Below are 12,595 nucleotides of genomic sequence, written 5' to 3'. Positions count from 1 at the left end.
AGGTGTTTATAGCAGATACGCATTTTCTGGCCATGGTCCAAAACATAACCATAATATTTGATGAAAAATCAACTTCACATTGATTTTATTCAATAGTATTGTGAGTCAATCTACAGTGACCGCAACTTATTGTGTCACTAAGTCACCATATATTGACGATCTGGCTTATCTGATTTCCAATTTTGTTGTTGTTAGAAATTCTTATTATAAATTCTTAAATAACCTTATAATATATTATCGCTCTATTATGGCACAGTTAAGAACGGAACTATGCCAGGTATATTTTTGGAAATAAAAAAAGCAACCTCCCAAACCACTAATCGGTTATTGAATTATTCGTTTATACTATTATAGATTAAATTTATACCGGATGTATCTGAAGCTTATTTGTGGAAATGAGCTAAGCAACTTTCGAGTTGGTCGTTTATACTAAAAGTTATCTAGACTAATTAAATAATAAAAATTTCTCATTTCTTATGCACTACTAAAACTCAATTTAGTGCATGTATGTAACTAAAATAGATTAAAGAGAAAAAAACAAGCATAACAACTGTCATATACTAATTGATTGCTCATGTCGACATCTGCAAGTAACAAGACCTTTATGACCATCTAAATCCAACATTTACGAGAGTCCAAAAGGCATAGAAATGAATTCCATCAAAATCAACGACAGGCGGAGACATTCATGCGAATATTCGGACTACAGAACATTCACTAATTTGCAGTACGTAGTACGTGCGTGTAAATTTGGGCAATTGACTGCCCGAGCATACAAAAAAAAAAGTGAGAACGTTTCAGGCGGACATAACCAACTGCGTAATACTCTGTTACCAGTGATATACCAGATGATAACAGGTAGCAATGAATCTTTTTCGGTATCAGACTATAATAATAAATACGAAGTCTCGAGTGATTGACTTGAAGATATCCTGCACTCGGACTTTAAGCTTTAAAAGTGTAAATGTATTTAATTTACGTACATACAACTTACGAACACTTTAGGAGCCTGTTCTTATACAGGGTACAAAAGGCAAAAAAAAACATATACTATGTGTAAAAACAAATCATTTGGTAATTGAATTTGGTAAAATACAATTTATTCGCTTTTGTTCCTGACAGCTGCTACTCACAGAAGGCCTGTCAGTAAAATGCTGTAAATAAGTGCGTACTACTCTTCGCACGTCAATTGCGTTGAGAATAAATATTTATCACTAGCATGGCTTAAGTTCTAATCAATATATATACGTAAATTTATAATATTATAAAAAAATAGTAGTTGATGTGGCATTATACTCAACACATTGCTATTAGTTTGTGTTATTTATTTATTTAAACTTACACGAAAAATAAGTGTCGTAGTATATACTTGGAACGTTATCAGATAGCCGGCAAAAAGAATAATACATACACAATTTGAAAATATTATTTTGATTACACTCTGAAACTAAAAACTCGTAAAAAATAGTTATGAACTCATGTCTATATGAGTACGAGATGTCCATGCTCGGTAAAATAATAACTGTGGACAACAGTTTTAGCAGATTCGCATTAATCAATTCAGTTTCAGGCCAGGTGGGAGTTGGGCGCATGAACATGACAACTCGCGCATTAATTTTGATTTTCAATAATTTATGTTAACTTATTGTAGCACATGGCGTATACGCATTTTGCATGTCATTGGCTATTAATTAGATGACTAAATCGATGCTAGGGGATGAAGAGTGGTATTGCAGCGACAGCGACAGCAACAGCATCTGGATGTTTGCTCTTGCTAATGGCAAGCTTAATTATAATTTTTCATTTTCACTTCTTCTCAATTTGCACCCCTTCGCGATTCACACTTCGCCCTTCACCATCGTACTTGACAGATGGCTGCTCAGTGCTTGCAGGTCGCTGCTCAATTAAAAGTGCATTAAGATATCGCACGGCAGGTCACAATGTTAAGGAGGCACCAGATGTTGCCTGATAATTTCTTGGCTGATTGCAGTTACTTAATGAAAGTGCTTAATTCGAGGGATACGGATGCAGCGAATGGCATTGAATGTTACGTCAAATAGTTTAAGTGAACAAATTTGTTATTAAATATAATTGCAAAGCGGTGCACGTTAAAAATATGTTAAAGAAATAGAGGAAAATGTAATTTGACTGACTAGTAAAAATAAATCATAATCATTCTACAAATCGAGTGGAATATTTGTGACAGCTTAAAGAACACCGCTATTGGCTACTAGAATTAAGATGACTATGGAAATATACGTATAGATATCTTAATGGCCTTATGCAATTTACCAAGACCATTTTGTTCATCCTTTTGGATGAAGTGAGCTGAAAAGCTCTTGTTGTATATAACGTGTAAGCCTCCTCGAATAACGCTGATACGCCGTGTGGCCGACACTGTTGATGGCAACATTGCGGCATTGAATAAATGAACAAGAACAAGAAGAAGAATAAATGTAGATGGCGTTCGCGTTGGCGTTGGGAATGGCGAATGCATTGGCGATGCCCAACGCCAAATAGGCCACTGCCACTGGCAGTGATGGCCAACAAGGAGGCTTTCAAGTGCAGCTGGAAAACGCGCCAACTGCAAAAGACAGCGCCAAACAGGACAGCGAAAAAATCAGCGCTGTTATTTTTATTTTCTTTTTCACTTTTCTGTTCCATTTCTTTGTTTTGTTTTTATTTTTTGAAGGGATGTAGCTGTGATTTTTTATTTTTACTTTTCGTTGTGCCTTGCCAGGCGTAAGCAAATTTTTGCAGCCATCCTTCCATCTCTCTTAAGCGAAACATTTTAATTTAAATGTTAAAACGTGACAATAGCGCAGTCACTGGGGGGATAAGAGACTGCCTTATGTGCCCAGGATGTCAGTCAGTCAATGACATACGCAGTTACCCACAATATACCCTACACTAAAGGTAACCAAGTAAAGAGCTGGATATGCATCCATTTAAAATTGGCCAGTTCCAAAGAACCAAAGAATATTAACAAGAATAGGTTTGAACAGCAGTTGAGCTCATATGTATTTCAACGAACTCAACGAACGTTTATTATTTATTTAACTTGAAGTATACCTCTATTTATCTGAAGGGTATTATCTGGTTACTGCTACTCAGCCGTCATGTTTGTCAATCTTGTTGCTGTCATTGTCAGCATTGTTTGGATGGTGTATCTATTGTTGTTCTTGCTTGTTATTTGAGTGGATTACCAACGGCCAATGTCCGAAGGGACTGAGGATCTCTGGACAACAGTTGTTAAATTATGTCTGCTCAAAAATTTGAATAACGGCGCGCTTTGGATGAGCCCGTGAATCCTGTCAACCGCTGGTAACCACAACACGAGTGCCAATTAATCAGTTTTACTTGCGGCATGCATTCAAAATAACAACAGCAACAAAAACCGCAGGAGGAACAACATCAATAAAAGGGAACCCCTTTGGTCAGAAAACACTTTAGACGTGCCTTGTGATTTCTGTGTGTGTTGTTGCTCTTCTTCAGTTATTGGTCAACGCTGTATGAATGAATTATTCAAAGAAAAGGATATTAAATGCAAATATATACACACACACACACACACATACACACACACACACGAAAATTTTTGTACATAAATACGCGCATGTAAGCATACATTTTTATGTGATGTTGTTGTTGTGGTGGTTGTTACTGCTGCTGCTGTTCATGTTGAAGGACTCGCTTGAGTAATTGGAAGTTTTTACTGCCGCCTCGTTTGCCTGAACTTCGCGCACTCTGTTGCTACCAATGTTGTTGTTATTGCTACTCTTGTTCATGAAGCAATTTTAATTAATAATGTGCGGCTTCACACATTGCCATAAAATATTCATGGTGACATCGCCGCTGCTTTAGGCCGTCGTTGAACTTTATTGATCAAATTAAAGTACAGGCAACTGTAAAGACAGCAAATGTCATCCAAGTTAACAGTCAACGTGCACAGTGTTCACGAGCAGTGTCTTTTATGATAACTAGGTCAAAACAAAGGCATGGCTTAATTTTAGCTTTTTGTTTTGGACGCAGCATTTTTCTTTTTCTTCCTCTTTTGAGGTAGCACTTTTATTCTTCAGATTAGCAGTTATACGTTGTTGGTTCTTTTAGCTGGGTTTTTTTTTCGCAATCTCACTTTAGGGGGGCAGTAGGATTTTATATACATATTTTTTAAAGCACTTGCGATTGTATGCTATATTTGTGTTTGCTGTGGAAATAAGAAAATAAGCTTCTTTAATTTGGATCCTCTATTCTATCAAGGATGCTTGTGGATACTAGAAGAACAAAGTCTGCAAATGGCAATATGAATTTAAAAATCTCATCTTGTAAGACAGTTTTATATGATTCGAGAAATATTTTAATCAAGAAAAAGTGCACTTTTGTTAAAAAATTATATTATTTAATTTCAATTAATGTATTATTATTTTCTCTGTGCTTCTCTCTTTTCATATTGTTGTAATCCATTCATATAAATATTTTGTGTCCTGTTGAGGGTATCGAGTCTGACGTAGTACAATTGTAAAAGACCAGGCGAAATTTCGCTAGTGGTATATTTGAACATGTATGTATCTGTTGTAATCCATTGCATTTCAATTAACATTTTACTGTCAAAAGGAAGAACGCGAATGCAAATCTGGAATAATAAGTTGATGTGTAGTACATAATGATATCAGGGTTGTCTTAAGTGCATTGTTGCCATTGTTGTGCTTTACTGACTGCCTGTTGCTGTTATTCTTTCACTTCAGAAAGAGCTCGTTTCACTTTCCGGCTTTTGCTTTCCCTCTGCAGTTGCCTTTTACACAAAAGGAAATTTTCAGCAACAATGTCTGTTGATTTTAGCTTCACCATGCTGCTGCTGCTGCTGCAGTTGTTTTTGTTGATGTTATTGTTATTATTGTTGCTGTTGGTGTTGGTGTCGCTGTGCTCGCTATTGTTGCTATCTGTGATGTTGCCGTTCTGCTCGCTGCAACGTTTAATTCAATATGAACGTGTTAAAGCGTGCCCAGCATGCGGAAGAACAGAAAAACTGTTTTAAATCGAAACAAATAAGCAATGGCTGTTGCTCAACTGACTGATGGCCCTTCTTGCCAACGATTGATACTCCATTCTCCCTCTGACTGACAAACACCGGCAGCTACAGCATCATCATTATACACAAACACTTACACATACATTATCATGTTACACGCATGAGATTTCATCAACGACAATGGGAATGTTAAATTTACTCATTTAATTTGATTTTAATTTCGCTGGCTGCATTGTGGATACAGAATGTGGTTAATAAAATTGATTCTCGGTTACGAATGACTCAATTAAGTCAATGTTCTTTATTTGTACTTCTTCCTGGACATGGAATACAATGCTTTGTCACCAACTTATATCCATCCAATTTGTTGTGAGAGACATGAAGCGGGATGTTTTTCACAGAACAAGTAAATTATAGTCATATAAAATTATACCAAATACAAAGTTTGTTCTTTATTTTTATTTTACCTATTTTAATTAATTTTTGTTTTATTTTTCTATATCGCCTTATATTAGTCTACATTTAATATATAAATAAATTAATAACTGAATATATTTGTATTGGCTTGTGGATAAGTTGGTGTGCTTTTTAATATATCCAATAATAAGTATTTTATTTTTGAAAATCTTATTAAATTTAACCAAGATCGTAGCATCGCAGATGCCATTGAGTATATGTATTCTTGATCACGATCATCAGCCGGTTCATTCTAGCCTTGTCTGTCGGTTTCCATTTTTTAGACAAATTATTAGAATGGGCTGAACTCCCAAAGTTTTAAAGCTAAATGCCTTAAGGGCTCTGAAACGTTTTCTTTAATGCCTTACAAATTTCACGACAAATTTATAATTATAATCCATAAGGGTATAAAAATGGAATTGATTAATTTCATAAACATAAATGCTTTGCATGGTTTACAAAGTAATTTTATAATTCCGGAAACAATTTTCATTTAGGCATAAGCGAATTTGCAGTCGGATTTTTCCCTCTTTGGTGAAACATTTAAATTTAAATGCTAAAACGTGACGATAGCATAGTCACTGGAAGGATGTGAGACTGCCACATGTGCTCAGGACATTAGCGAGTCAACGAAACACGCACATTTCATTTGGTAATACTGTCTTTAGAATATTTGGGAACAACATTTCGGAACTCAAAGTTTCCAGGAAGACATCTCAAATTCCGAAAAGCTTAAAACCTTAGTTTGTGGCGATAAGTTCTAAGAATAAAAAGTGATGTTAATATTTTATCAAATGTGAATTTATACAAATATTAGCTTCTTACCTCAATTGACTTCGTATAGTTGGATGGAGGAAGTTCCAGATGGAGTGATTCTTGTGGCGTATCAGTTCTCAAATCGAGCAACAATTTTGAGACGTTATAAATAAAATCTGGTTTCAGGTTTCCCGACGCAATCCGAAGTAGCTGCAGCTTCTTGCACTGGCCAATAACCTTAAGTAGGGCATCAGAAATGTCACACCCGTTGGACACCCAGATGCTCAGCTTCTGCAGTTGTATTAGCTGCGCCAGCATCTCCACACACTCGGCCGTCGAGCAGAAGCACTTCAGCTGCAGCAATCCGCGCTGTCGAACAATTTGCAAAATCTCCTGTGGAGTTAGGATGCCTCCATCGATGTGTAGCTGTTGCAGTTGCGGTTGCACAGCAAGTGCCTTTAGCAGGGGCATCAAGGAGTTACTCTCCCGAGCGCCCTTGTGGATTAGCTGTCTCAGCCTGGGCACCCTAGAAAGCGGCTTGTAAGCAAAATCCGTTTCCATCATGCCAAACTCAAGCGTTTCCAGGTTTGCACAATGGCGCACAATATCACATAGATTACCCACGACAATGCCATAGCCCAGTTGCAACCGACGAAGATTGGGATTTGACTTACAGCATTCAACCAGAACTTCTCCATATATTTTTTGTATTTGCAATTGCAGCTCCTCCAAGTGATGCAGCTGCCATAGTGTGTCAAATGTCCAATCTGCATGTGAAGCCAACAAATTTTTTTTTAATTTTACACTTGAAATCAAATGTTATAAAATTTCCAAATTTTACATAGCATACACCGATTATTTTACAAGATATGTTTTCGAAACCTTCTAATGTAGAGGATCATTGGACCTTCTAATGTAAAGGATCATTAGAATATTTCGAAAATGTTTATAGATATTAGCATAGAAGGTGCTGGATATCTTCTAGTCGGGCACGGCGGCTTATGAATTTGTGTAGGAATTACATACATACCATCTTTCGCATGTACTTCTAAGACTTTTAGGTCATTTAAATCCTTAACAGAGGCAAATATTTGCTCAAATGGTTTTTTAATTGGAGTAGTCACATAATCTAGCTGTTTCACTGTCAAACGCCTCAGGTTGACCATGCCACTTAAGGCGTAGCAAAGTATATTGAAACAAATGACGGGCTCGTCACATCCATAGTTCCTAAATATTCGAGCAGTGTCAAAGTGATCCATATCGATGATGAGTGTCTCGACTACTTCACGGCAAGTGCTTAGACCGATTATCGACTGCTTTGTGTTGCTAGCGTCGATTCCAAATTCGCGATAATGTTTTACACCCCAAGCTATGAACACCTCACGAAATCGCTTGCAGACTTGGGCAAAAAGAATCTGTTCCTCGGATGTCAGATAGTTTAGTAACAAATCTAGACAATCATCGTTTAAATCGAAAATGTTTAACGAGCTCATTTTTGCGATCCAACGCGTTTTGTTTTGAATGCGAGACTGATTTGCAATTGGAAGTATACAAATAAAAATGTACTGTCGTAATCTAAGGCCACGTATCTCTGGAAGCCCCATGACTAACCAATCGCTCTCTATATAGAGATAAAGAAAAAAAAAACAAACTAGAGTGCTTGTTGTTTTGCACTCGGGACAGGTTTTGTTTCGTGCATTAGAACTGAGCTAACACAAGCCTAACAGCTGACGTGTTATGAAAACAAGTACTATGCAGGTATTTCACAAGAGTACTATGCAAGAGTGTCAGAGTGTATTTCATACTGCGATTGCACAATATTTTTAAATATTTTTTAGCAACTGCGTCTGCCGATATTGTGAAAAATTATAGTATTAGTCTATAAATACTCTTCATCAGAATCATTAGTCTAGCTGATATAGCCATGTTCGGCTGTCTTGTTTTTGTGTATACTCGTATAAGTATAATTCACTCAGTTATAAAGCTATAATGATGCAATTTTTAATATATCCGTCGTTTTACTTCCGTCGTTCAGTTATTTTATACTTTACACTATTCGTTTAATTTGTTATACCAATTATTTTAAAATCAATTTTTTAACTTTCATAATTTATTTATTTATTTATTATCTTAATCTTTTACATTTTGTAGACTGTCTCTACATGTACAGATTTCGTAGACCTAACTAAAATTTAGATGTCGGTAGGTTAACTCCGGCATACAAGGGAATTTGATCTTCGGCGTTTCCAAGATATTCGCCATTCCTTTTCATAATCTGATACTGAAGGTAACGAGTAATTTCCGTCATGCTCTCTGTCCATATGTCCGTCTGTATGAACTTAGAGATAGAGACTTAAAACTTAGAACATACGATGTGTGTTCAAAAAGTATCGCGAATTTTGAATTTTCGCGGGTTACGTATATTCGAATTTCGATTTTTTTGTAGCGTTATGTTGGTACTCATGTCTCTCACTTATGCCGATAAGCTCGGCCATTTTGAATGTTCACTTAATTGTTGACAGCAGCTTTGCTTGCACGTGTTTTGGATCGTCTTCGATTTTTACCTATTCAAAAAAATGGATCAAAGAACCTGTATCAAATTTTGTGTGAAAAACGAAATTAAGTGCGCGGATGCATTCCGAATGTTGATTGTGGCATACGGAGAAGCTACCTTGGACCGAAGCAACGTTTATCGGTAGAACGAAATGTTCTCAGAAGGCCGAGAAGATGTGAACGACGAAGAGCGTGCCGGACGCCCGAGCACTTCAACAACAGACGAAAAAATTAATGGAGTGGAGAAAATGGTATTGGCCAATCGTCGAATCACCGTTAGAGAAGTTGCTGAGGAGCTAGACATATCGATTGGCTCATGCCATTCGATTTTTATCAATGATTTGGGCATGAGACGGGTCGCCGCGAAATTCGTACCAAAATTGCTCAATTGCGACCAAAAACAGCATCGCATGAACATTGCTAATGAGATGTTGGACTCTGTCCGCGACGACCCAAATTCGCTCCAGAGGGTCATAACTGGTGACGAATCGTGGGTTTATGGTTACGACGTGGAAACCAAAGCTCAATCATCTCAATGGAAGCTGCCGCACGAACCAAGACCGAAAAAAGCGCGCCAAGTTCGGTCGAATGTGAAAGTTTTGCTGACAGTTTTCTTCGATTGCAGGGGCGTGGTGCATCATGAGTTCTTGCCACAGGGTAGAACGGTCAATAAGGAATATTACCTGCAAGTTATGCGCAATTTGCGCGAAGCAATCCGCCAGAAACGCCCGGATTTGTGGAAGAACAAAAATTGGCTTTTGCACCATGATAACGCCCCTGCTCACACATCGTTGCTTGTGCGCGACTTTTTGGCCAAAACAACACACTAATGATGCCGCAGCCACCGTATTCCCCAGATCTGGCCCCCTGTGACTTTTTCTTGTTCCCTAAACTGAAGAGGCCCATGAAAGGACGACGTTACGCTACGCTTGACGAGATAAAGACGGGATCGAAGGAGGAGCTGAACAAGATAAAAAAAAATGATTTTTTGAAGTGCTTCGAAGATTGGAAAAACCGTTGGCGCAAGTGTATAATATCTCATGGGGATTACTTTGAAGGGGACAAAATAGATATTCATGAATAAATAAATAATATCTGAAAAAACACAAAATTCGCGATACTTTTTGAACACACCTCGTACACTGGTCTGGTCCCGCGTCAGACAATTGGAGGCTAGAAAATCGGTAAGACTGATAATCGCAAAGAGTTAAAACCACATATCTACAACAATTTTAAAGTTACAGTCACCAAATTTGGTTGATAGGTTGTTCGCGATGTCATGCAAATAGTGAAAACTATGTAAACTCAGTAGAAACGGCTTAACAGACTCGACGCCATTCGTCAACAAATTATTCGACAAGTACACATCATATTCTGTAATATTACGTCTTGTCGTCTAGTTTTAAAGAGTTAGTTAAGTAATTATTGTTAAATATATAATAAATTTATTAAAACCAGAAAAAATGCCAGTTAGCTTTAATCTAAAATTTAAAACAATTGACAAGTTCGTCTCGAAGCGTTATATCATTGCTTACTGAATATACTGCGACATTCATGGAACTAATTCTTTACCAAGGGTGTCAATAAAACCTTCCGAATAGCATCATACTTCGTCGTAGCCTTGCTGTAAACTTTGTAATGTGCTTGGCACGAATTTAAGAGGTGGACACCAGTAACTGAAGGTGCGATAGCAGTACCAGAAACTGGAGCACAGAGCTTCTTCAATCTACGGCTCGACTTTGGTATGGTTCTAATACCGGTACGGATCCACTGGACAATATCGCTGTTGAATGTGCCTGAATTACCGATCTGCTCAGAGCTGAGACGCTTTTGACGTCGATTTAGTCGATTGTTGTCTATTCCTAAATGTGCAGAGTTCCTTTTGGTTGGCATTGGCATTTGGTGATCTGGCAACTTTGGCTTCGTTTTATTCGGCAGCGGTCCATTATAGTCAAAAATGATGTTCTCTAAAACGATAGTGTCATCGAGCAAGACTGGAATGAAAAGTTGAGGTTCACGGCCCGGATACTCGACCAACACAACGTTTTGGTTCATCAACAGCTTCAAGGAGAATTTGGATGGTCTGTTATTAAAATGCATTACTAACTGGCCAAATGACAACTTTACACAAAACTTTAATAAAAAAATTTTAATAAATAAATTTTACATTAATGGACAGAGAAATATCAGTGTGCCCTATAAAGATTTTTTGTAAATTGATGTGGTGTGAATACAGGTACTGAATATTGAAGCTTGGCGCCTGAGCAATGTGTGAGCACAATGGGGTACAAATAAGTCTAATCTGTTTTAATCTGTCAGGCATCACCGGCTGCCTTATGTAAGATCTGCTTGCGGTGCTTTTTCTTTGACTGAACCGACGGCACCTTTACTTTTGATCCCTTGTTCACATTGTTCACTATCTGCTTTTCTTGGTATTTCTGTTCATTCTGCGAATCTGACGTATTCATAATGAGATGAATTGGTTTCACCAGTAGCTTCGTTTGATTATCAGCGTGTGCTACTAAATAAGCGGCCGCTGTAGAAGCTGCATTGTTGGCCGATTCAGATGAAGACTGGTTCCTCTTCGATTTCCGACATTCCGCATATTGCGCCAGCTGACCAGCAGAGACGCGCTTCATGGTAACGCAATGGCTAAAAATATGAGGTAGAAAAATCTCAGATTCATAGCCATTACATTCCGCAAGCACCACGTTCCCGTTCGAAATGAGCTTGAGCTCGAAGCGTAGCTTGGAGACGTTCCTGTCTCGACCAGAGCTCTTTGGCGCCAAGTCCGACATGGTAGTGTTCAGTTTACGGTTCGCCAGTCGCTGACCAGGGTGTGATGACAGGGTGGAATGCAAACAAACTCCACTCGGACGGACGCTGGGCTGGCGGCTGCGGATGATATTCGATAAAGTTACACGACCGTGCTGTAACTCGGGCAGAAATATTTCTGATTCATGACCCGGCGTCTCCACTAGAATCACACTCTTCTCCGCCAGTAACCGTATATCGAATTTATGGGGACTAACAGTCGTACACCGTTTGCACATACTTATGATTAGGCGCGGGTAATAATGTCAACTATAATTAAAATTTATGAGGCTGAAAGTTAATAACTGCAACTGGCTATGGTCTATTTCAATTTATCTTCTGTCTCTTTTGGGCGAAACTCCAATATGCCTGCTATCCAAAAATATTTTTGAATTTTGTGAATTGAGCAACATATCGCACAGTATTGATTATAGTATCAAAGATCTTGATCTGAAAATGTGGGTTACATAATTTCTTTTCCACCACCTTACATAAAATTGACTGACAAACTGACGTTAATTGATCAACTACGTATAGACCAAAATAAATAGAAAGTTAGTAAGTTGAAATTCGTTCTGATTGGTTTAAAATATAAAAACTCTATGCTAACAAATTTAAATAAAATATTTGTGAAACACTATTTGTTTTCAACATTTATTTTGAAATTATATTCTGTTCTATTCTTCTGAATAAAATGGCCAAGAATAGGCGTTGTTTATATAAGATTTTCTATTATCGCAGTAAATGTTTTTCTTACTTTTTGATTGCATTAAATTGAATTTTAGCTTTTAATTATAAAATTATTAACGGAAAAAATAATTTTTTAGAAATATCTGCTTTCATTTACTGCTGCAATAAACTTTCCAATTGACTTTAGGTTAACCAACAACATCCATTTAATATCGCCTCCAAAAGCAAAATAAAAACTAATGACTTCAATTTGCGTTACTTTCCCACAAAAGCAATAAAGAGAACCAGAAACCAACT

At 37.4% G+C, this 12,595-nt stretch overlaps 2 protein-coding genes across 2 annotated transcripts; both read right to left on the bottom strand.

Annotated features, from left to right (window-relative positions):
• Positions 1 to 5,885: 5,885 nt before the first annotated feature.
• LOC6557166 lies at positions 5,886 to 7,768 on the bottom strand. The gene is made up of 3 exons (XM_001985431.2): positions 7,272 to 7,768; positions 6,311 to 7,008; positions 5,886 to 6,245 (listed from the first exon to the last, which is right to left on the bottom strand). The coding sequence occupies exons 1-3, from the start codon at positions 7,732 to 7,734 to the stop codon at positions 6,180 to 6,182; spliced, it is 1,227 nt and encodes a 408-aa protein (XP_001985467.2). The 5' UTR covers positions 7,735 to 7,768; the 3' UTR covers positions 5,886 to 6,179.
• A 2,470-nt stretch (positions 7,769 to 10,238) lies between these two features.
• LOC6556594 lies at positions 10,239 to 12,055 on the bottom strand. Its single transcript, XM_001985432.2, has one exon. The coding sequence runs from the start codon at positions 11,845 to 11,847 to the stop codon at positions 11,110 to 11,112; it is 738 nt and encodes a 245-aa protein (XP_001985468.1). The 5' UTR covers positions 11,848 to 12,055; the 3' UTR covers positions 10,239 to 11,109.
• Positions 12,056 to 12,595: the final 540 nt, after the last annotated feature.

Source organism: Drosophila grimshawi, unplaced genomic scaffold (genome assembly GCF_018153295.1).
Source record: "Drosophila grimshawi isolate 15287-2541.00 unplaced genomic scaffold, ASM1815329v1 contig_44, whole genome shotgun sequence".
NCBI classification, from domain to species: Eukaryota; Metazoa; Arthropoda; class Insecta; order Diptera; family Drosophilidae; genus Drosophila; species Drosophila grimshawi.
Note: the sequence above shows the minus strand (reverse complement) of the source record. Positions and strands in the feature narration are given on the sequence as shown.

Bases quoted from the DNA above. Each gene is read 5' to 3' on its own strand.
- LOC6557166 (XM_001985431.2), bottom strand. From the start codon at position 7,734: ATGAGCTCGTTAAACATTTTCGATTTAAACGATGATTGTCTAGATTTG. The intron at 7,009-7,271 runs GTATGTATGTAA...CTTCACATGCAG, and splicing joins AGAAGTACATGCGAAAGATG to ATTGGACATTTGACACACTA. The intron at 6,246-6,310 runs GTAAGAAGCTAA...TTTTATTCTTAG, and splicing joins ACTATACGAAGTCAATTGAG to AACTTATCGCCACAAACTAA.
- LOC6556594 (XM_001985432.2), bottom strand. From the start codon at position 11,847: ATGTGCAAACGGTGTACGACTGTTAGTCCCCATAAATTCGATATACGG.